We start from the raw sequence: 24,384 nt of genomic DNA on the forward strand, positions 1-24,384 counted from the left end.
GATTATTAAGACATGTTTCCCTGAGCTCTGTGCCTCATGCATGCATTGGTAACCTCAGACGATGTATAACTCCTATCCTCTCGTGTAGAAACTAGGTCCCTGTGACGTCATGCGGAGTGGAATCGCATGGGCGCCAATCTGGCCTTTTTCAAATGAGGATAAAATTTGACCCTTGCCATTCGTCTAAACCGGTATTTCAAAAACCAAATAATTTGTGTATTATGAATACACTAATGGTGGGTAACGAACCGCAATCAATGCCTTTCGTTTTCTTTGATGAAGGAAACTACCCTATTGTTCGGAGACAAGCGATAATAGAAAAATGCCTGAACTCACTTCAAAAGCTAATTTGCAAACGTGCATTGGAGCGGACGAATAATTTTTTCCTTGAAATTTGAAAATTGCTCTTTAGTACTCTGTGCATCGGCATTAAATAATACAACAGAATAAATATGCGTATTTCGGCAAGAATCCCAGGCATCATAGACTAATGTATCAAGTTATTGAAGCTTAGAAGAGGTGTGTACATTTCTTAGCGTGGAAAGAATGAATGGAAGCGAATGGAAAGGGAGGGAGAGGTGGGGGGTCCCGCAGAGGCCCTGAGACTTCCACCGTCGGACGTCGGCGGCGCTATGGGCGAAGGCGGGCGGCAGGAAGCCCTCACGAAGAAATCTCTCTCCTCCTCCACCCTCTCCTCCTTCCTTTTCCCGAAAACGCACTCCTCCCCCGCCAGAATATCCCAGCAAACACCTCCTCATCCCCGTCGCCCGAAAGAACACGCAGAGCTCCCCATCCCCCCGAGTACCCAGTCCACTGCACGCGAGGAGCGGGTGGGAGGGGTGTAAAGGCTGGAAGGATTTTTAGGGAGGGGTTGGGGTCTTACGCGGCTTGGGCACGGCGCAGGGGAAAGGGCAAAAGTAGGGGAGGGATGGGGCCGGAGGGGAGGGAAGTCCCTCCCCTCCTCCGGCTCGTCGCCGCTGCCCAATCACGACCGCCGCTTCAGTCAGCTACGGAGAGCGGTACGGCTAGCATCGTGCCGGAGTGGAGCTGTGCGAAGCCGGAGTGCGTGCGAACTGAAATATACGGCACCCCTCCCGACTTGTGCCAACTTTATTTTAACGTGCGACGCTCTTGTGCGCGGAACAGCGCAGGAGGAAAACTTTGACATTTCTTTCCCAATTTTTAAGTGGAAGATTAGCCCCAAAGGGCCCCCCTAAAAAGTGTTGTGACATCGTTTCAATATATACGTAGTCGTAGTTTCTGCGCAAAAATTGCTATACCTGCTATATAAAAAAAAGTGTGCGAGGATTTTCTTCAATTTGCAACCCCCATGCATTGGAGGGGCATGTTGTATAGTTGAAGAAAAAAATTGTATTTTTAAAGAAAAATCAGAGGACATTTTCAAGTAGAGCGGTGGTGCAAAATTTATCCTCCCTCAATGGAATTTCAACGGGGGTCTCAGGAGGGAATTGTATTCGGGGAAGGGTAAGGGAGGAATGTAAGGAAAAAATATATTGAAGGGGTTCACGTAGAGTGCATGCGTGCCCACAGTGTTTTGTCCCTCATTTTACTGGCACCCGGGGACCAATATCCCTCCCCCCACCACCCCGGACCGCAAGTTTTGGTGTGCCCCACCTCAAACAACCAAATCCTCCCCTCTGTTACCACCCCCAACATTTAACAACATCACACCCGCCGATGGATAAGGGTAGTCCGACGCCTCCAGCATACCCCGCGGCCGAAGTTGCGTCGACGCATGGATGGTGACGTAAAATGGAAAAAGTGCTGACCAGCCGTGTGGAAGAAGCTGGTTTCGTGACCACTAGTGTTGGTGGGTGCTTCAGGACGTCTTGCCTGATTAGTGACTGCTCCCCAACTCATCCCCTCAGAGCGTTCCGTTCTCACGAGTGTTGTTGGGTCGGTCCGGTATCCCGATGACCACAGCGCGAAGACCCGCCTGGACTGTGGACTGTGAAATCGTTGAAATCTCTGGCTTTCGGTGCAAGTGATACCCGAGGGTGAGACAACAAGTCTGGACTCGACAACGTCACCCCATTGTGCAATCCCTCAAGCCTTTTTCAAAAGTTTGTGTTGTCCGCCGAATCCAATAGTGAAGGAATTTGATGCGTGTGTATTCTTAGTGCAACTCTCCGTCCGATTTTATTTTTCTCCCCATTTTCAGTTATCCCTTCTGACTGGTTGAACTCGCGCTGGATTATAATCACATAGGTTTTTTACCTCGTAGAGATCGTAATCACATCCTTCCCTTACTGTGGTTAACCATTATTCAATAAGAAAAACATACTGGAAAGAAATTCGTTTCCCCCGTGAAAGGTGTTGTGTCCGTATCTACAGGGATCTATTCCATTTATTCCCGAAGATTTCAATAAAAAATTACACTCGTGTCCACAAAACCATTTCCTTTGTTATAGGAGGAGGAATTTGTACACTTGAATGAAAATCGTCAGCTTCCTTCGACTCCCCGAAGTGAGAGATCGATCTGAGATTTTTCCGGGATAAAGAGAGGACTCTTGCACAAGGGGTATTATGGAACATTAACTTCACCAAGAAATAACAAGGATTTCACCCAGACGGTCGCCACATCAATTCCATAGCCGAAAGTACGCTGGGTCACGGAATCCAATCACTTTTACGAACCCTTCATTAGGTTCGGAGAGAGGGAAAGAGAAGGGTGTTTTTGGGGTTGAAGACTGTTTGGGGAAACTAAATCTCGCTTTTGGCGGCTTCCACCTACAAAAAAATCGTTTATCGATCACGCGATTGGAGAAGGAAATAAAGGAGACGGGAAGACAGAAGAAATAGTGTTAAAAGATAGAATGAGGCTTGGGAGAAAGGGAAGAAAAGGAAGTAAACAGCCTTTAGAGGATTAATTGATTGATTGCTACCTTGGTAACGGCCTATAACCACCTTCCGAGACGAGATCAAAAGGAAGAGCTTGGGAAATTGCCTCTTAGCGGTGTCGAGCTCGGATACCGCAGGATTTGCGCTTCTCCATCAAGGGTTTACGCTGTTTTCTCTAATACGTCCCTGCAGTCGGCGAGGAAATAGGGGAGACCGCAGTGAAGTTATCCGAGTTACTCCGCCCTCACCTCGAACGCTATTTTATTTGTATCAATCCTCGTATCACTAATTTTCTTCTTCTAAGTTATACTTGAAAAAGGTATCGTTCCCTAAAAATCTTGCTACATCGTAGTACTGCTTTTAAACTCCCTAATATCTCTAGTTAAACCCGTCCAAACCTCCTCCAACCCCAACTGTGGAGTGATCATTAGAATAAATCGTATAAGACGCGTTGGATTGATGAATTTTGTGGAATCTTACCACCCAACCCTATCAGTGAAGTGAGTGAAATATAATTTGTCGTGTGAAAATATCTCAGTGATTGCGTCCATGACTCCAAGGGATACGGGCACCCATGACGACGGCTTTGTCGGTCAGACCTTTATCGCCGCTTGAGGGAGTTGCGGCGAGCATATCGCGTCCGCGGAGACAGAGCCGGGCCCGGGGAGGAAGGAAGAGGAGGCCCAGGGGCGGCACCGAATCACTGGGGACCACCAGGGCGGCGGTGACGATCTCATATTCTACGAGATCTTAGCAAATTTAAGCAAACTCCATAAGCTCTCAGCTTATCCACGCATATTCTTCGTAGGGTGCCGTATAGCAAGGACATCCGTCATATTCGCGTGACACCAAAGATAAATGATAAATAAATTCTGATTATAGGGAAATGTGTGCGTTCTCCATTTTAATCATTTGTCTTTTGACCGCAGTGCGCTAAGATTTATCCGGCTACTTTCCTCTAGAAGGGTAAAACACAGGTCTTCCGTGATTACTTCCACAGGTTAAATAAGTGCCCGGAGAGGTATTCATTGATTAACTCCGTCAAAAAAGCCTTTTCTTGCTATCTCACCCTCATATCCGAATATTACCTACGTGATACATAACCGCTCTTTCATACGGATTACTCTTCGGCGTAGGATCTCAAGTAGAGCATTACGAGAAATAGATCGAGAAGGAACTGGCCCAGCAGTCTCTTTACCGCAGTGCACTAAGTGGATTATCTCACGCGTGGATCGTGTGGTGACAGCGATCAGCTCGACCTCCAAGACGAAGGGAAAATCGTGTCACCTTGACCTTACGTCTCCTCCTTCTTCCGTACGCATAGCCTCACGAGGAAAGAATAGCGTGTGCTTTAGGAACCCGACTGACAAATAAGAAAGCGTGTGCTCTGTTTAGGATATAGCTTCCCCCCACCGGAAGGTACAGTTTTTCCGTATTGGACCCTACATATACGCAATGGCTATGCAGCGTGAATCAGGGCCCCGATGGTCAACGGCCATCTCCGTTTCACGGCGCCTGCTTCTGGTGCTCCTGCTGCAGTTATGCCTGGCGGGCGCCCGCCTAGGGTCAACGCTGGGCGGCGCTGCGGGCGCCTGTCCCACCATTTGCGCCTGCAAGTGGAAGGGCGGCAAGAGGACGGTGGAGTGTCCGGAGCGGGGACTGTTCACCATCCCGGAAAACATGGACCCTGAGACCCAGGTGAGTCATCCACTTGGGGAGTACCTACTTACTGGAGAGAATTATCTTACATACGGTGTGATGTACCAACTTGATACTTAGATGGCCGAGTCGACAGAAATACTCATTTTTTCACCTGGAGACTCATTATGAGGGAATTTGTAAATAATCATGAATCATTCAAGGCGTTCGTGAATTTATGCGGAAAATTGGGGCTCTAAGGCACTCTAAAAGACAAGGTTTAACTTACATCAAGTGCAGGTTGACCAATTATATTATTGCGACAAGTGATCGTAAAAAACTTTTGGAAATACTTATTTTGTACCTTTTGTCAAACTATTTATGAAATAAGTTGTCTGTAACTGCAAATATTCAAAGTTATCTAGCTAGCATTACGAAGAGTCTGGGAATTAAAATATCTACCGACTGCTGTTTATTTGCTGTCAGACAAATGCGAACGTTGTAGAATTTGTTTTGTGAAAATATTGCAGTGATTGCGTCCATGTTCCGTCTTAGCTCCTTTAACTTACTTTTGAGACGTAGGGACGCGAAGGTCGTACCGAGATTCGACGTAACACGGTGCACTCACGAGCAGCGAAACGCATAGCCAGAAGGATCGGGGCCCACTTGGACAGCAGTCGAGGGGGTAAAATACCGAAAAGAACTTGACCCCTGAATATGATGGCTGGCTTAGCCGTTGAAATGTTGGGACCGTGTACTTAAAACAATATCTGGTCGAAAACCCCGGAATTATTCCTGCAAATTCATACATCGGACCTTTCATTTGCAAAAATAGTAAAACCTTAGAATTTTTCCAGAGCTATCTCTACCGTTGCCACATAGAATGCCTAATCTCTTACGAGGGAATCCTCGAGCAGTCCGATATGTATTGCACAGCGTAAGAATAGAATCTGCGGTCGGCAGATAATTTCACTCGCCGTAACCAGGGTGAATTTTCATGACAGTAACTAGGAAAAAGAGATCGCAGCAACCCAGTTTGGGACCAAAGGCCACTCATGACTGATACATGCCTTTAAGTCTATGTCAGTGATACCACAAAAAACAAGATCTGACCTAAAATTGGTTCAAGCCTATGTACGAAGTAATTTCGTAACCTACAAGTATTTTTGAATTGTTTTTCAGTTTTGATACCCTTATACTGAATTTTATAAGGAAATACGTTCCGGCTCTAAACTGGATTTTTGGACACAATTTGTGACATCAAACTGAATATATTATAGTGATTTTTTCGTAGAATCAATTTTCGAAGCTCACGCAGCGTCAATCTGGCGTACTTAGCAAAAAAAGTGGAAATAATGTTCTTTTTTCGTTATCAGTTCCGAAGTAGCGACTTATCTTTCGTCAGTTTTGCGCATTTTGTACTCGTTCAATCGCCAGGATACGACAAATAATTCTTTAGATTAGATATCAAACGAGCGTAAAAATATGGCTTTACTGTGTCGTCAACAGTATTTTTCGCCCCTTACTTGTATTGTAAGCAATTTGAGAGATCGTGAAGGATAGACGAAAATATAGAGAAAATTTTGTCTAAGATTCCTCCAAGCCTTAAAATTCGATTACCATACTAACATCCGTGGCACTATACGTCAATAATCTTTAAGGCATGAGATATTGAATACCATATTTTGCAATTTTTTTAATCACTTAAACTATGCAGTCAGCGTATTCAGGCTTCAGATGGAATGACGCAGCAAGTTAATAATGAGGTAAATGATGCAAGTATAACGAGAATTCACGGTAGATTTGGTCTATTTCTGAAAACTAGCAGAGAGAGTTGTACTTGCGGAAGTGTGAGCGACAGAATGAAGTAACGCGGACAAAAGTTCTTACATACTTGGAGTGTTCAGAACAGATTTCCATTAATGTTGAAGCTTAATAATAAAGTGACGAACTGAGTCTTATGGAACTTTAAATAGCGCTGCTAAAATTGCCCCCAGTTCTTCGCCAAGCATAAATCACGATTTCCGTGGTCTGTGCCTCGTGCGCCGCTGGGATTTGAGCCTGGCCCTTCGGCAGGGCTATCTGATTCGCGGACGGCCCTCTAGCGCAGCCGGACCGGTCCCGATTCCCCCAAAAGAAGGGTCAGCTAGCGCAGCGCGAAGTGGTAGTTACTTATCACCCATTGTCGGGAGGCACATCACCGACCGCCCCAGTGTCTCCCGAATGCCGTATCGTGTTTTGTCTGCGGCTGCGACATTCCGACACGCGTCCTTAAACAACGTTGCATGCCCCCGCGGAATGTCGTGCGACGGAAACTCTTTATCAGTCGTTTTCTCTGCCGTGCCGGAAGATTCGCATTCATTATATCCTCCTTCTCCGGTCCTTCATTATTCAGCAATTCACTTTGGACGATTTTCCAAGCAGGCGGTGAGTAGATAACCTTCGGCATTACCATTTTCGTCGGATGTGATAATCGAGCTAGGCAGTCCGATATATCCCGGCCAATTTCCACGTCAACTTTTACTCGATACAGCGGAAGCTATTTCGCGAAATAACGTGCTTCTGACATGTGCAAATTGGATTCGGAGCATTGGAGCTAGAGGCGAGGAAATTACGCAGGCTGAGAGAACTTACATTTTTGCAGAAACACTACCAAGAGGGCCTTCCAATGGTTGAGCATTTGGAAAACAACTTTGTTTTTAGTTTCATTTCCCGAAGAATCTCAACATAATTTCGTCTCCATGATGAGAAATTTATTTCACGTAAACAGTAAAATATCCTTGCGCCGCATTGAGTTTGATTCCTTATCAATGCCGATATTAGGCACGCAACTCCCGGAATCAGAGAGGTGTTCTGTTAGCTTCTATTTCATCCGTTAAGGAAAGGAAGGAAAAAAAATCCCTGCGTAACTCAACATTTTCTTTACATTATTTGCTACGTATAATAAGATCTGGTACACCAGTTGTCAAATTTTTTGACGCAGGATTGCTGTTTTAGCTTGTGCTTCAGCAAATGAGGAAGGGATTGAAAAAAATATCCCATGGTTGAGTCTCCCCAAAGAATGAAATTATATTGGGGATTATGCGTTTTCATTTAAATATCCTAGCTCGCCCGACCGCCACGCTAGATCGTACTCATTTGCTCTACGCGAGACCGTCCGCCTGCTAATGACGAGAAAATACCATTAATGCCCAAGAAATGGATGACATTCCCGGGGAATCATGAAATTATTGAAGTCATTATATTAACCACCGCGTGTAAAATATTTTATTCGTATTCCTTTTCCTCTCACAAATATACCCCTGAATGCCTTCCCGCACTTAATTTGACGGAATAATGACCGTACAAGCTGCAAAAATGTTATTCTATTCCCAGCAAACGTAATAAACTAACTATAAAAGCATGAAATCTCTCCCCATTTGCTCCGATTTTTTTATTTATAATAACTTTATTTATTGCACCGCAGAGCTGTATTAGGCCGTTACCCCTGAACTGCGCGCTCAATTTTATCCAGGCGAGCACTTATTCCAGCTCATGTGCATTACGCAGAGGTATTCAAAGCATTTGGCTTCATCGACGTCGAGTCCGGACGATTAATAATAAATAACGAGCATAATGGGTTCCCATTATTTTATCAGAGCCGCTACAATTTTGCTACGCGTTTACATTTTTGCAACTGAAAAAAAAACCTCCACTCCCCCTCATTTGGGTTAAAATACATTCCCGGTGTCTAATTACTATGCCAATCCAACTCGGGGATGATTGTTCACCGTGAGTAAATGTTAATGCGCCGTATCAAATTACACGGGGAAGGACAGCATTCTCGTTGGGGAATGTTGGAAGGTGGCCGCGCGCTTTCGAGTTGATGTAGATCGTATTAATTAGTGAAAAGTCGCTCCGACGAAACGTGTTACTTCATTTTCCAGGGTAAAATACTGTGCCTCGGCGCACCTGGGGAAAACAAGGGGGGAGTTTATTTGGTTGTAGTTGGGAACAATGATGGATTAGACATGAGCGCGTCGGTTTCCCGTAACAACCATCGCTTTACCGCGACACCACTCAATGAGGGTAGGTACATTTGGGAGGTGCATGCGATAGCTGAGACAATTTGCGTAACTGAGTAGGGAGTACTACGCTGAAGGCGCTAGTAACGGAGGCATCATTCGTGCAAACGGGTTGGTTCGTTATGGAGATGCAGTCTACATCGAGGGAAGCCCAGAATAGTGTAAATAACGGAATTTGCCGAGTGAAGTCTGTAATTAAAGGCCCGATCATATGGAAACAAGGAAGTACACCACATATTATCCATGTAGGGCTCTAGTTACTTAAGAAAATTTCCGTCTCCAGTTGCATTCCACTTCCATTCTCCTGAAAGTAAATTCGTATCGTTCCACTAAAAACTGAATAGGTACCTGAATCTTGAATAACTTAAAAAAATGAATGGAAAATAATCAAAAACAGAAAAATCCCTTGATGGTTTTTTAGGTTTGAAACTTCATACAAATTAGGGAATCCACGATTGTCCACAGGAAGAATTTTCTCTCCGTTGAATTTTCACACCTCTGCGGCTGACAAAGTAAATTTTAACCAACGAATATTTTAAGAATGATTACAAACGTTTTCACAAAATAGATGATATTTTCTGCCTAAAACCAATACGCAAAAATACTTTTGTTGTTCACTCGCCGTTGAGTTGGAAGAAATATTCCTTTTTGCGCACAAAACCCTTCAACTTAAGAGGAGGCATAACTTCTGCTCGAATTGACTAATTTCCTGGCGTAGTATTATTTTTTTTAACACATAGTATTCTCTAAACATTATGGAATGCTCTTCAGCAATTAACTGGATCTATAGTGCAAACATTTTGCCTTCGTTTTTTCTCAGAGGTAAATAGTTCTATATTTGAGATTAATGTAATGCTGAAAAAGGTTCATTCTATGTACACTCGGAAATTTTCAAAGTGATTGTCTAAGTTATGCCGGCCTCGGTGGCGGTGGGGTAAAGTACAAGCCACCTGCCACACAAGAGGTCGCGGATTCACGTCTCGCCTGAATAGAGTGCCCCTATCCAGCGGATAGATGTTTGTGTACGTTTAATTGTTAAGATAAAAACACCGATGTAAAAGGCCAATGTTTCTGATTATTTTGGAAGAGGAATAAAAAATTAACCATTGCGCAAAGAGAAAGGGGACGAAACAATCCAGCTCGAACAATCATATTTTGTTTTTTTTTCCACACGTATCAGATTATCTTGTTTGTTTAACTTACGCTATCGTCTTGAAATTTTGTGAGCATACTAAGAATAACCTTTTCAACGCATGCTTGTATCTCAGAAACAGAAAAAAATACATCTACGGAAAAGATAGAGACAATTATCGAGAAAATATTCGCTGATGTATACTTTATACACCCTGAAAATTTCAAGGTGACAGCGCAAGTTTTATACAAGTTAACAGTTCTTAGGTTTCCATGGGAGATAGATTCTCCATCTCCATCCTTGCCGAAGTTTCGATGAATGACTTATTCATCGTCAACAGTATCCTCCCTGATGACCATGTCTGTGATAGTGTCCTGATGATGATGAATAAGTTATCCATCCATAGCCGGTGTAAGCGGTAAGCAAAGTACGCGACCGCATAGGGGCGCCTAAGTCTAAGTGCTCAGGCCAATGCATACATAATTGGTTTTTAAGTTCTAAAAATATCACATTCAGTATACATATAAGAGTAAGCATTTTTTAAGTTCACGCTGATATTCCAGTCTCGACCCTTATTCCCAAGGTATTTGTATTTATTTTAAAATGTACCCCGAGGGAATCCCTCATACGTTATTTTAGGAGGGGGAGGGGGGCGGAAAGTTGTTCGCTTACCCTAGAAAAATGTCTAAAACCGGTCCTGAATCGTCGGCAAGGATGGAGATGTAGGATCTAACCCGGATGAAAACCTGAGAACTGTTTACTTCAGCTATTTTCCAAAAGAACGTTAAATCTCTTACATCCGTACAAGTAAAATTCGTCAGGAAAATAGACATAATACGACCGTTCGAGTGTGAGTTATGTGACCTCTTAGGCCCGTAGTCGTGGGAGTAGGGGACGGTGCGATGGCCCGGTCATGGCCGCCGTCCCAGAGGTCGTTTTGCGGCATCCGAGCGACCCTTCGACCCCACACCCCAATGATGCAAGGTGAACCGAATTGCCCGTTGAGGTGAGAGGGCTTCTTCCGACTAAGTCTCTGAAGGGCGATGGATGTCCCGAAGGGTCCTTTCGAAGTTTCTCCGACTGATATGTCCGCCTCAATCTCTCTCCGAATCCACTATGCTTACATTAAAAAAAAATGTTTTACACGCGGAGGTGATATATTGATTTCAATAATTTCATGATTACCTGGGAATTTCATCCATACCTTGGGCACAAATAGTATTTTCTATTCATTAGTAGAAGGACATTCTCGGGTAGGGCAAGCGAGCACGGTCTGGCGTGGCGGTCGGTCGAGCTAGGGTATTTATAAACGCGTAATCCGGAATATAAGTTCAGTCTCTGAGATTCACCCATGGCATGTTTTTTTATTCTTTTCTCATTTGATGAAGTACAAGCTAGAACAATAATCCTACGGCAGACCAATCTGACGACTAGTGTACCAGATCTCGTTATCCGTGTACTTGCTGAAAATGTTTATTCGTAGCTTAAAAAAGAGAGCGTTACCCAGATGTTAAGAGAATTAGACTCGGAGAGCCGCAAGAGACTCGGAGGCCGCGCGCTAGGCTTAGATTGTTTGAGCAATTGAGAATAGGTATCTTTAAGAGCGACACGGAGAACATCATATTAAATTGTATTTCCAGGCCCGACAGAAGGGATTGATTAAAGAAGATATTTAGCCGAACGGATAGATATGGGAATTCATTTTTCCGCCGAAGCATAAGGGACTTAATAAGTGCTAGTGTAATCTTGTTTGAACATTTGCTTTTTATATGTGAACGGCTATTGTCATTACCCCGTGCCACACGCCTTTTCAGGTGGCTTGTGGGGTAGTATGTAGATGTAGACAAAGGTAAATGTATAACACGCTAAGGTATGAATTCTGACTCCGGAAATTGTTCATGAGGCTAATCATAATCTCCTTCTTCGGGAAAAATCAACAGCTCTCCTTAAATTTCATAATGAAATACGTCCTCTTAAAAGTAATCTATTCCGATAGCAGTGGAAATGCTATTAAATTGAACATAGTTCAGAAAATGAATACTGCGGAATCCTTATTGAAAAAACAGGGAATATTGTCCATATTTTTTTACAAAATCTACATTTTAATTTTGATGAAATCTAAAAACTCTTTGAATTCCAATATAACAATTTTTGGAAAATCACATAGTAATTTTAAATAAAATTGATGGACATGCCAAGACATTTTCTTCGACTACTGCACCGGGATGAGCTAAAATCTCATTATTTGACCCGATTTTCCAAATGAATAACTTCCACCACATCTACAGCACTACCGAGGAAACAGAAAAACCATATCACATACGATATCCAGAATAAGGGGGAAGAATGCATTGAGGAATAAATTGGTCATGAAAGAATGTAGAAGTTAACGCCGACGCCAAGAAATTTCACGAACGAGCGTGTTTTGTTTTATTCACCACGTAATTGATGAGTGTCAGATTGATCGTTATAAAATAACAGTGAATGCAAGGAAAGTAGGCCGAGGAAGCTATGAGTACATGAGATACTTGACGCTTGAGAGAAGATACCGAGAGATGGGAAGGTGGCGGCAGACGAGGAAATAAAATTACGGAGGCAAAGAGCCAACTTCTCAGATCCAAATCCAATCTATGGATTGCTTTGACTTCGGCCACCCCGGAAAAAATACGACAGCGTAAGCATGTGGTCACGTTCGCCGTTCTAGCCAGGAAGGCACCGCAGGCCACCGTTTGAGGCCATGTGGGGGCATGAGTTGTCTGCAAGGAAGGTGAAAAGAAAAGGGAAGTGAGATAGGGGAAATTGTACGCGATTTATTAGGACGAATTGTCCCGATGTGCCCAATTTATTTGAGGTTTCATTGGATAACGCGAAAGAAGAAAAGGAAACGTGCTTTTCAGCTCTTCAACGTTCATCTCTCAACCCCTATGCATACATGTTCCTACTTTCTTTATGCGATCAATCCGATATTTCGAGTACGAGAGTTAAATAAACAAAGTGTTTAGAAACAATTAACTGCGCCAAATAAATCTTAGTTGCCGCAAAGAGCAATTGGCAATATATTTAACGAAATATTGAAATTATGAATTTAAATGGGTTGCTTTTTAGGAATGTTCAATACGAACATATTAACACAGACTATTTTCATTCTTTCAAAACACACCAAATGGTTGTAGTTGTGTGTAGTAGCTTATATCCTATATTTTTTGTTTGTGTGATCGAACTATATCGCGTTTGATTTAAATGAAGCATAATAAAATGAGAGTGGAAAAGCTTGATCTCAATCAAATTAGGTTGCTCCTAGCTCAGTAAAATAAGATCAAAACAGGACTATTCCAACCAGACTGTGGTCTAAAAGGGAAAGAATCGCATATTTCAGGTATGGTTTGAAATTGATATTTTCTGATTAAAATACTATTCATATCAGGGTGAAAAATAAACAAAGCCTTATTCTATGAAATGATGCATTGTGCAAGCCTCAATATTTATTTTCGAACTCTAGAAATTCATCGACTAAAAGTAGAAGTATTCTCTCACTCAGTGAGTCTAATGTTAGAATTGGTCAGTGAGGAGTGCAGCTACCCGTAGTCAAAGCCATTGGCACGTCAGGACAGTGGCTCTAATCAGCCATTTAGAAACCAGCAAGTCGCTCAGGGCACCTAAGGCTTCTCCCTGGATTTAAACCCAGGAATCTTAGGTTAGCGGTCCAACGCTCAACCCACTATACCACCGTGCTCAGCATTCGGAATACAAAAGTCGTTGAAATAAATTAAAAATATATATAGTTGAAATAAAATAAAAATCTTTGAAGAGAAGAAAATAGAAAAAATATCATTTTAAACTTCAAAAATATCAATAAATAACAAGAAGACATAGGATTAGATATGAATACCCATTTCCGAATGTGGGTTTGGTATCCATGACGACCTAACATTTTCTTTCGATCTTGTTCAACGCCTGGGAAGAACCGTGTCACCATACGACCCTGACTCCTTCGGCTTCCCTTGTCCCTCCTCCCCACAGCTTCACCTACCTACCCTACGAGGCCTTTCTAGCCAGCGCCGAACGCCGTCCTTCCTTTCGCCGCACTCTCCCCATATCCTTGCAGGATCCCTTTGAGGAGTGCTCCTCGTAAATTCTTACTCAGCGACGCCCGGCGGCGGCCACCACCACGGAACTTGAAAGGGCGCCCACACTTCCCGCTGGCAAACAGACGCCCCGCCAACGTGATCTTTAATATTAAAACTGCATCGCAGGTAACTTCGCAACGACTTAGACAGGGCATTCTTTTTTGGCAGTTGGCAATCAAAACTTGCAGATATTTCGGCGAGCTAAGAACCGCAAGTGAGTGTTCAATTACAGCAATTAGGCACCGAAAGGTTTCTTTATATATATTTATATAGAATCACCATTAAAAAATTAAAATGTATCATCCTGAGTGGCGATAGTCAAATTCGCTTCGCGGTGGATAGTGGAGAAACAGTTTGATGATTGGGATATAGCACCACGCCTTAAACAGATTTCTTTAAATACATGACAGAGGTAAATTTTGCAACAAGGTTTAACCACCACAATCATAATTGATACGTAAGAAGTGCAGGGGGTGCGAAATAACAATAGCAGAAACTGCAGAGAAAAAATAATTCCCTAAGCAAAGAATGATGAATTCATCATTTTCCTTCTTCTTTGATTTCACTTACTTCCTATTCCTTCCTGATTACTTATTCCCATGCAACCCCTCCATATAAAACACCTATAGCAAAAAAATACTTATAAATTAAACGAACTAAATGATGTCACATATTAGGAAAGCCTAAGTGAATAAGTATGAAACACGTAAGAACATAGCGCTTTAAATATTACCGACAAGCAATTTAGAGTAGCCATTATTTCTATGAAAGTTGAGAGGTCCTGTTTATTCATCCGTCGTACCAATTACGTGCTATGAACATTTTAGGATCCACCCGAGGTTTATATAATTGACATGTTTTATTATTTATTTACAAAATTTATGTATAATTATGTACTTTTAGTTCTTACATATTTCTTAAACTTGGCTTGGCTTCATTGGCAAGTTTCGCTTATAAAGCAGCCACATTAAATTACCTGGCTACGTGAATGAAGGAGTTAAAAGTCTACTTATGATGAATAATTGTTTACAGGCTTTGAAGTGGCGTGTATTTCATTGAAATTTGTGGATGAGGCTTCGCTATAATGCTATGCAGGAAGTTCGCTGCTCTGTTTAAGACACTTGACCTAGCATGCGAAACGCCGCGATATAAATCGTTTTGGACTACGCGGTCACGCGACAGCATACAAATGAGGTTGGATTGATGTTGTCGAGCACTTTCTCCCCCGTCCGACTCCGAATTTTGGAAGATATGGCAATTACTGAGATATGTTAGCGATTGCATCCTTGACAATCTTTGGATAGTAATCAATAGTTTTACATTTATCTTCGTTTCACGCTTCTTTCTTTGTATATTCAAAATATTGCTCAATTTCATGAATCTGCCGTCACCAGTGCAAGCGTAAAGTTGTCAAGTTCTCTCACTTCACTATGCAAGAGGAATTGCAAAACATGCTGTTGTGATGAAAGTTCAAGGATTACTCTATGGGTAACACCTGAGTTTTTACGTGGTAATATCTCACACGTGCGCACTTGCATGCTGATGGCTCACCGAGCATCAGAGAATTACCGATGGTAGTTTCAGAAATACACCACCAGAGCTTTTGAGAGAGATTGAGCCACCAGTTTAAATACAAACAAAAAACACAAAAGTGACAGAAACACAAACTAGAAGCACCCGATCCATGTGATTCAGCAAATACCATTTAAATAACCAGGCTTGCGAAAATTATAATTTAAAATTTTTAATATAAAGCATGTTGGTGCTTTTTGTGCCTCTTTAATTTTCACCACAACTGCATAATTTAATCTATTGTATACAAAGGACCGTTATTCAACACTAAAAATTATCCAGAGAAAGGCGGCACAAAATATCCAACCGGGCACATTGAATGTCGTTGCTGAACGCATACTTCCCACTAGAGTTTCATACTAGAATTTAGAACAAAGAAATTACATACACTATTGATGAGGGGAAAGTACTTTATTTTGGCAGGATTCCTATGTTATTTTTCCCATCGAACCTTGAGATATTTCTTCATATTTTCTTGCAATAATTGCTCGTATTACTAGGGAAAACACCGTAAAGCCTACACTCGAGTTTCAGGCCATTTCGATGTTAATTCACAGCTATCTTCTTGAACCCCTTTCTGAGCCCTTACCCCATGGTATGGTAGTAACCCTTTCCCGGAGATATGCTATTTACTTCGCCCCGTCGAGACTCAAAGTGATGAAAGAAGTCGTAAATTTTCCGGCTTGTCTGAAAAGCCGAATATTTGCTCGCATCAAAGTTGCCCCCAGGGAAATTAAACAAGCCAAGTTTTTTGGGAGAGAGGGAGAGAGAGTGTAAATGATAGCGAGTGTTTATCTTCTTCCAGTCGCTCGCCATCATTCAATAAGAACGCTGTGAGCATTTAGGTCGGGTCGGAACAGGTTCAGTTGCATCGTATCTTGAGGAAGTTAACGGATTGTCACCAGAGCAACGAGGAATCCATCGTAAGACAAATTGCTATCCGTTATTCACCGCCATCTCCATTCTCACCAAGGATTTCTCGTTTCCATCGAGAACGTACTGCTTTCCTTTGAGTTAATTACCGTACCAATACCCACCCCATATTTTGCCGGTACAACATTTATTTTTTATTTATTTATTATTAAGTTTTTTGTTCGTTTATAAATATATAAATAATGAATAAATATGGATTTGGAATACCACTTCAAGCCCAACCTCAATCCCAACAAGCAATCGGACTAAACTAAAAACTAAAATCAGAGTAAATCAATTAAACCAGTCATTTCACTGTTAAATAGAATAGGAGAAATCAAAATGAAACCTTAATTTTCACTGAAATGAAAATGGCGCCTCACGGTAATAAGCGTTCACTTGAAACCATACTCGAGTGAAAAATCCAAATACTATTTTCAGGCAACCTCTAAAATTCCATAATTTAACAAAATTGCTGCCATATTTTCCGCTCGCTTTTAAAGAACTGTGAACCCAATAGATTCAAAACCTAAGTCAGACTCAATGGAATTTCTAGTTTCAAAATCAAGTCATTTGACATGAATATTAAGATCAAACTCACCCCATAGCCGTCTTCATCTCGCACTCAATTCTTTTCATTCGGCTGTAAAGCATTACCGTGATGACGACGCGACGGTAAATGAGATATGTCGCCCTGCAATTTCACCACTGAAAGGAAGAAAAATTTAGTAATGAAAATATGACCATTTACAGTGTATCACATCTGGAAATTACTTTACGATAAGCCATGTTCTGGAAAAGAGGGAAAGACCATGGCTCTTAAAGGAAAGAAAATTTTACTATTCAAGGGGAACAATAAAAAAATTTATTTTGAAAACTCTAGCAGATATATTCATTAAAACCGATGTTTTTACTAATAGCAATAACTACACTATAACCATGCTCTAAAATATATGAATGCAATGTTGTTTTTTAGGACAAACTTCAAATATTCGTTCGCATTTATCCCTAATTCCCTTGGAAAACAATTCGCAAGTTTCCCTCGCACTCATCATTTGATCTCACTCAAGGTGATGGGATTTTCAACATTATCTACTCGGAAAAGAGTATATTTTAAAACCGATAATCACTACACGAAAGGGGAAATTTTTTTTCGGCCTCCTTTATTAAGGTAATCTACTCTGATCCCTTGACATGGGAGAGATGAGCAGGCCTTTCGGAAACAGAGCGCTGTTTTGAGCATGAGCCCACGGCCAGCATATTTCACTCATCGCTGTCCGTGGAGACAGGTCTGCAACGAAACGGGCAATTCCCATTCATCCACTTCCACTGATTATCTCACTCCATTCCCAAATTTCATGGCATTCCTCTCTTCTTATTAGGCCCCCGAGGCTTTTGCCGTGACACCAGCAGCGCCACGCATTATTTAAATACAATCAATCGAGATGAGTTCGTTCCGCTGGAGCGATCCACTCTCTCTCTCTGCTTTTGAAATCCTATTTGGAGTGAGAGGGAGCCAGCCGGATGCGAAAAGCCCACAGGGTAATGCACAAGGACCAGGTCGGAGGGAAAAATAACAGGCGGAAGGGCTTAAGAGAAGCATAACTACCGCTAGGCCGATCATTTTTCGAAACGCATGACTCGTTTCAAACGGACGTTATCTTCCTGAAATTTCAGGGAATATATTAAAAAACCCTTGTCGATAGTTTTTTTAAACCTAAAATTTCAACATCATTAATCAGACCTTTCCTACAGTAAAATATTTTTATAACTTACTTTCTAGAAATTGTTTAAAGGAGTTGAATGTACACATAGAGAATGATTCAAAAAAGATAAACTAAGGTTTAAATAAGTACTTAGTAAATCAAGAAAAATACAACCGTTTGAGAGGGAGTGATACGTCTTCTAAGATGATACCTATGCAATGAATATTTCTTTTTGGGGAGAATGCGCAATAGTCTGGAGTCTGGCACCCATAGACGTACTATTCGCTTAAAACATACTAAATTACATACATTTATTTTAATGTGAAAAATTGCCCACTAACGGGAATTAATTTGAATTTTATCGCGATCGGCTAAGTTGAAATATACCAAATAATGCTATCACGATGAAAAGTTCACGGTTCATTAGGAAGACATTAGTCAACATTGTCCCGATTCACAAGTTTACACAAATTTTGATATATGCATTTATTTGCATTAAAATGATTTTTAAAATTGAGAATTGGGAAAATATTTACAAAGGTCTACTGTACATGCACTGAAAGTTTCCATTTGATAACCTAAGATTAAAAATTGGTAACACGAAATACCACCGGTTGAGAGGAGATTCGCATCCTCTTAAGGATGGTAAACTTAAGGAGGGTTTTCCTCTGAATCTTTTTGGACGTCATAGAAATTTGAGCAATAATACTAAAATATTCTTCATATAATACGCAGCATGTGAATTCTCACTGCCATCACTTCATTAACACAAACATGACGACCAAAAAACGAAGCATATCTTAAGAAATGAATTTATGCCAGCCAGAGAACCCAATAGAAATTCTTCGCGATATGGTTTCCTTAGTTCTAGAAGACAGCAAAATCAGGAATTATCCCACGGAAAAGAACTCTTTCTACCACAAATGTGTGAAGTTTGCGCCAGATACCTCGAACTGGTCGAGATCTAAATTATCAAACGATAGAAATTTTAGATATTGAAATCAATGCTAATAAAAATGGAAAAAATATTAGCTTTCTCCAATTTTGTAGAATTAATTCCTTTGCCACGAATTAAATGCCGCGCTGAAACTGATATTGACGCTGCACTCTCGAGTTCAAAAGCGTTGTTATACAAAGAAAAATAATTGTTTTCAAGAGGCGGCCGGGAGGGGAAAAGCGATGACCATCACAAAGCATTTAATAATCGAGAGGACAGTTGTTATTTTTCTTCACGGCTCGAAATGAACGGCTTTGAAAATGGGAGTCGATAATAGCCCCTTGTCGCTATATTTAAATAAAATTGCATGACCCTCTGTGAAAGGCTATTTTGCGAAGTTCATTATTTTTTTTATTGATAACGCCGAGCCTATTTTCGGCGCATCTCATTTTGAAGCTCAAGCGATTATATCACGGCTAATGCGAGTTAATTTTGCCTGGAAATAACTACGAAAATCTCTCGTGTAGGTAGTTCGTTCAATTGGATACACATCGCGTACCGTCTTTTACTGCATAATCTGATCTAAAGAGGGCCCTTTTATTCTAAATTTAAAAGCAAACTGTAATTAGTGTGCTTTGATCAGAGCGTCGAAATTTGTCCCAAAGTGCTCATAAGCAAAAGTTGGAGGGATACAGTCCGAAAAAGGTCGCAATTGGAATTCGGTTGTCAATTGAGATTTTTATTCAAATCACGTTTTATTACTAGCAGTTTTGTGATATACTTTGTTTTGATCTGGATATTCTGTAAATATTCACACAATAGAAAATTAAAGGAAGGGTTTTCCACAACTTACTGAAGAATGCGTTCATTATATTTACAAAATTTTGCATTGAGCAGCCTACAGTTTTGTAAATATAATACAAATAGAACCCCTAAAATTATAATTTTATGCTGAAATCATCTCATAAACAACTTAATTTGGCTAAACTACATACATATTTTTGGCCTCGTGCATTTATATTCTAATTACTCCTTAAGACAATACAAACGTGAAGGCAATAATTTTAACGCCCATGCCCGATTTTAGGAATCCCTCACTTTTTGCTGACAGGATCTCTTCACACATGCAATGGGATTCCCTTGTAGTATCTCATTCTTTAACTATCGATACGAACGAATTCATTGCCTTAGGTGATAAAAAAAAGCTTTGATGGTTCCCTAGAGGCCGGTATTTTCCTTTCAATGAGAGGCGCGTTAATTTTCCCCGTCTAAAGAAGCGATAACGGCTACGTGACTTCCCGAAGTTTTCTTCTCCCCATCAATATATTTCTCAGTCTCACCTATTAATTCACCGTTCTCTTCGATTTCACTCGATACGTCTACGTTAGATATATTTTCAAAGAAGCTGAATGTTATCACCATTTTCGTCTCCTGCACTTTGGAGTCCCATTTAGGTGTTAGAGGTAGAAATTCTCCGAATGGAAAATCAATCCAAAATGTGTTACCTGAGGGTATGCATCACTTCTTGGAAAGTAAAATTATGTTTAACAGAGACTGGCTGATAGGTCTCTAGGTAATTCTTTTCGGTTTCCTTTTCCAGTAGTGAGTTATATAAGAGAATGTGTGTATTAGTTGGCATCACCAAAAGCAAATTCCAAGCAAAAGCCTTGCTTCTAAATCGCGACTCTAAGCAAATTTGTATTTGAAGTTACTTCGATCATGAGAGATGAGCAAAATAATGAGTTCCATTTGCATGCCTTATGCCAAAAATAGCCATAAAATTCTCAGTTCATAAAAATATGGAAATCGTGCAGATTATTAACGTAAATATTCGACTCTTGAGTTCCATTGCGCAGATAATTATATCCAGTTCGAGAAATATACCTCATATTCCATCACACAGTTATGATATTTCTAGCGTAATAAGTACGAACTTTATCCTTCATTCTTGGTCATACATGTTAATGGAGTTATAGGCAACGCATGCGTAGTAAAAAAGTATTACCACTATCCACTTTTGACCTATCAACGATATCGGCGGCACTGACCTAGAGTACTGATTTTATCAGCTCGAAAGGGGACAGAAAGGGAAAGAAATTTGTCCAGCCACTACCGTGAAAACCATCTCGGGTAAATTGTATGGCGACCGTTTAATCACTGCGCGAATCCAGACTCATGACCCAACCCCCTTGAGTCGAATGGAAGACTGGAAGGAAAGAAAAAAATTAACGCACGCGAATATGCACGCCCTTTGCTAAAAAATCGATCGTGGAACTGAACCGGTGAGTGAATTCATTTAAGCACCCACATGGGCATTTAAATTCCAAATCGTGGTAGGTGCTTAATCCAGAAATTAGGCATTTGTATACTTGACTAACTGCAATTGAGTTTTGTGATTAGAGAGAGAGATTTCTAGCTTTAAATTTTTACCTGAATTTATCACTAAACAGCAAATAATTAACATATCGTATAGTTAGTGATTATTCATTAAAATTTGCGAAATTACTAAACAATTTTGATAATCATACAACATGGTCGAGTCCTCTGCAATTTAACGTGATTCCATGAAATTTTAGTATTAAACTCTCTGACGTTAAATCAATAATTTATAACATTACCTTAGTTATATTTAAGTAATAATTCTAATTTTCGCTCGGCAATTTATCAAAATGAAATCATACTCAACTAGTGAGCACTTTGAAACATAGGAATATATATGCGATGATTCGTGAAAAGTGATCATATGCGTTGAGTTATAAGCGTATTTCTTATTTATTTACCTTAAAATTTATAGGCATTATGAATATTAATGTATTTTCCGAAATGTTCTCGTATTATCTCTATGTTTGGAAACGCTGCTAAGGTAGCTGCTAAAAGCATTGCTTTCGCATGCTTTCTCAGTTATTTGTCATGGATGATGGATTCGTACCTAGTTGTACGTAGCCCATTCGTAGAAAACTATAAGATTTAACTTCTTAATGTCTTAGCTATTTTCCGTTATTTACAATGGCCCATAATGTTTGCTATTATTTCTAATTTCATTGGTAGACGTATGAATTTACTCTCGCAAACTATACTGGAAACTAATAGAAGCCATATTATAATTACCTGACGACTTAAACGACGACGGAAGATGAAATACATGATTTAAAGCACAGATTTTATAGATCAAAATCTCAAATGAAAAATGCGTTCAACGTAGGTAGGATATGGGAACAAACTAAATTTAAGACACTTTTATACCCTCATGAATAAAAGTGAATAATCTTCGTGACAGTGAACACAATAACCCCCTCACCGTTTCAAGGATATAATGGGGAACTTTAATTTGGGACAGTGGACATTTAAAGACACTTAATTACTATTTAAATACATATATTATTAAATGATCACAAAAATACTATTATGAAGGAATAAACGAAGACATTAATGCCATCATGACGTTCAAGAATTCTATTCTTGTTGCAGCGAACTGCGACAAGAATTACCATCAATTTGCCATGTAACTATGAGTTTTGAAGATTTTTTAATTTAAATAATCCTAACTCAGTCAATCAGAAATTAATGAACGTCCAAATGATGGCAGAATAGTGATTACGAACGTTCGGCCCAAGAGAGGAAGCTGAAAATCACATCACGATAAGGGAACATTCTCTCGGCGCATCAAAGTTTCGTGACAAAAGTGATAGGGGCCGTTCTTTTTTAAAGATTGTTGAATTAATGTGAAGCGATAAAGTTGCCTCAAAGAAGATTGACAAGCAGTATCAACTGTAGGTACGCGATACGTGAAAAAAATTTCTAAAGCGTTTTTGAGATTACTTCCACACTTATCTGAACCCGCTGGCAAGTAATCAATACCTACGAAGTGTTTGTGATAGAATCGTGTTGGATTCCCCTTTGCCATCAAAACTTAAAGAATGTTAAAATATGAGATAGGCCCCGCATATAGAGAAATTTGTCCAGAAAGAGTTAACACATTTGGTATAGATTTCCAACAAACCACAAAGCATGCTGGATGGATCAAAATATATTTCGAATTTGGTACTAGAAAGCATTGTTTTAGCATTGAACGTAGGAAGTGCGATAGTATTAGCAGCGTGTACATTCTTTTAGTTTTGTTAAGAAATAAATTATTTATGGGGCACCGACAAAACGAATGATTGGAGAGATCAATAGTAACCTGAGCGAGAGAATTGAGAAAAAGTATATATGCATAAGATTTCCACCAGTTATGCACGACCACCATTCTCAGTTGAGGTACACCATTTCATTAAAATAGTAGCGCCAGACCCACTATCAAAGGAAACGCACTGAATAACTCGCACACATTCTTCGGGGAATATTCAAAGCCACAACTAGGCACCGCAGGAAATTACAGCTGTACCCAATTTCTTTCCGCTCCTACTGAATGAGCCCAGGTGTTTGATAAACACAGCCTCTTATATAGTCCAGATACGAGACAGTCGGACACGCGAGGCCGCGATGCAATTTTTTTTTTCATGCCGCACAGGACATTCCCTACTCTTGCCCATTGTTTTAGTAGAGAGAGAGAGAGGAAAATAAGAGTGCAGGTATAAATAAAAAAAGGGCGGAACGGGAGGATCCCAAACCGAAATCCACGGCCTTTGCGCGCGCGCGCCCTCAATTTTTATCACACACACGGGAAGGGGTCCCACAGGGATCCTTTGTGGCACCACGCCTCTTCCAATTTTTTTTCACCTCCATAAAATATATTTTTTTTTGTCCTCGTGTGCGGCGCGGAGAATTCGCGATAGTGTGCATTTTGCACACTCAACGACGCACGCGACGTAACCCACTCAGCAGAACACACACCGCGCACACACACATACAATGCTGGGTAGCCGAGACGGCGCGTCAGGAGCGCGAAAATATGTTTCCCCCGGATGCCGCAGATGCGAGAGTGGCCTCTACAAAGGGAGCGGCAGAGAAAGGAAGAAAGGAGAAAAGAGGAAAAAAATAGAAGATGGGAGGGAATGAAAAAAAGAGGGAAGAGAGGAGAGAAATGATAAAAAAAATATGACACAAAGGGTACAAACCCACACTCAGACACGCGGAAACATGCGAAGCGACTTGAGTTTTTATACTTGTTGCGTCATCTCGGGGTGAGGATGACTAAAAAAAACGCTCTTCCGGTGCAAGCGATAGATTTTCTCCCACATCACGCAGAGCTTTTTCCCTTTATACCACCACCTTAATATACCATCTGATATCGCCCATACTACGAGACCCATGCCTTCTTCCCCGTGAAAATGTCTTTGGTATGCATGTCCTGCGACCGATCCGAATCGGGGAAAACGTGGATTCTTCTTCTTCTGCTGCTGCGAGAAGAAAAACCACTAAAAATGAAGGAAGCTTTTTGGTAAAGGTTCTTCGGAGTTGAGTAAAAAAAAGGAAAACTACGCAAGTTTTGACG

The 24,384-nt window shown here is 40.8% G+C and overlaps 1 protein-coding gene across 1 annotated transcript in view; it reads left to right on the forward strand.

Annotated features, from left to right (window-relative positions):
* The first annotated feature begins 1,022 nt into the window (after positions 1 to 1,022).
* The window catches only part of LOC124157849 (leucine-rich repeat-containing protein 24-like), a 144,173-nt gene continuing 120,811 nt past the window's right edge, over positions 1,023 to 24,384 (forward strand). Inside the window, exon 1 of the mRNA XM_046532896.1 lies at positions 1,023 to 4,560. Within this exon, the coding sequence (XP_046388852.1) occupies positions 4,318 to 4,560 (243 nt within the window). The 5' untranslated portion in view covers positions 1,023 to 4,317. The remainder of the gene's footprint in view (positions 4,561 to 24,384) is intronic.

The sequence above is a fragment of the Ischnura elegans genome, chromosome 4, assembly GCF_921293095.1.
Source record: "Ischnura elegans chromosome 4, ioIscEleg1.1, whole genome shotgun sequence".
NCBI lineage: Eukaryota > Metazoa > Arthropoda > Insecta > Odonata > Coenagrionidae > Ischnura > Ischnura elegans.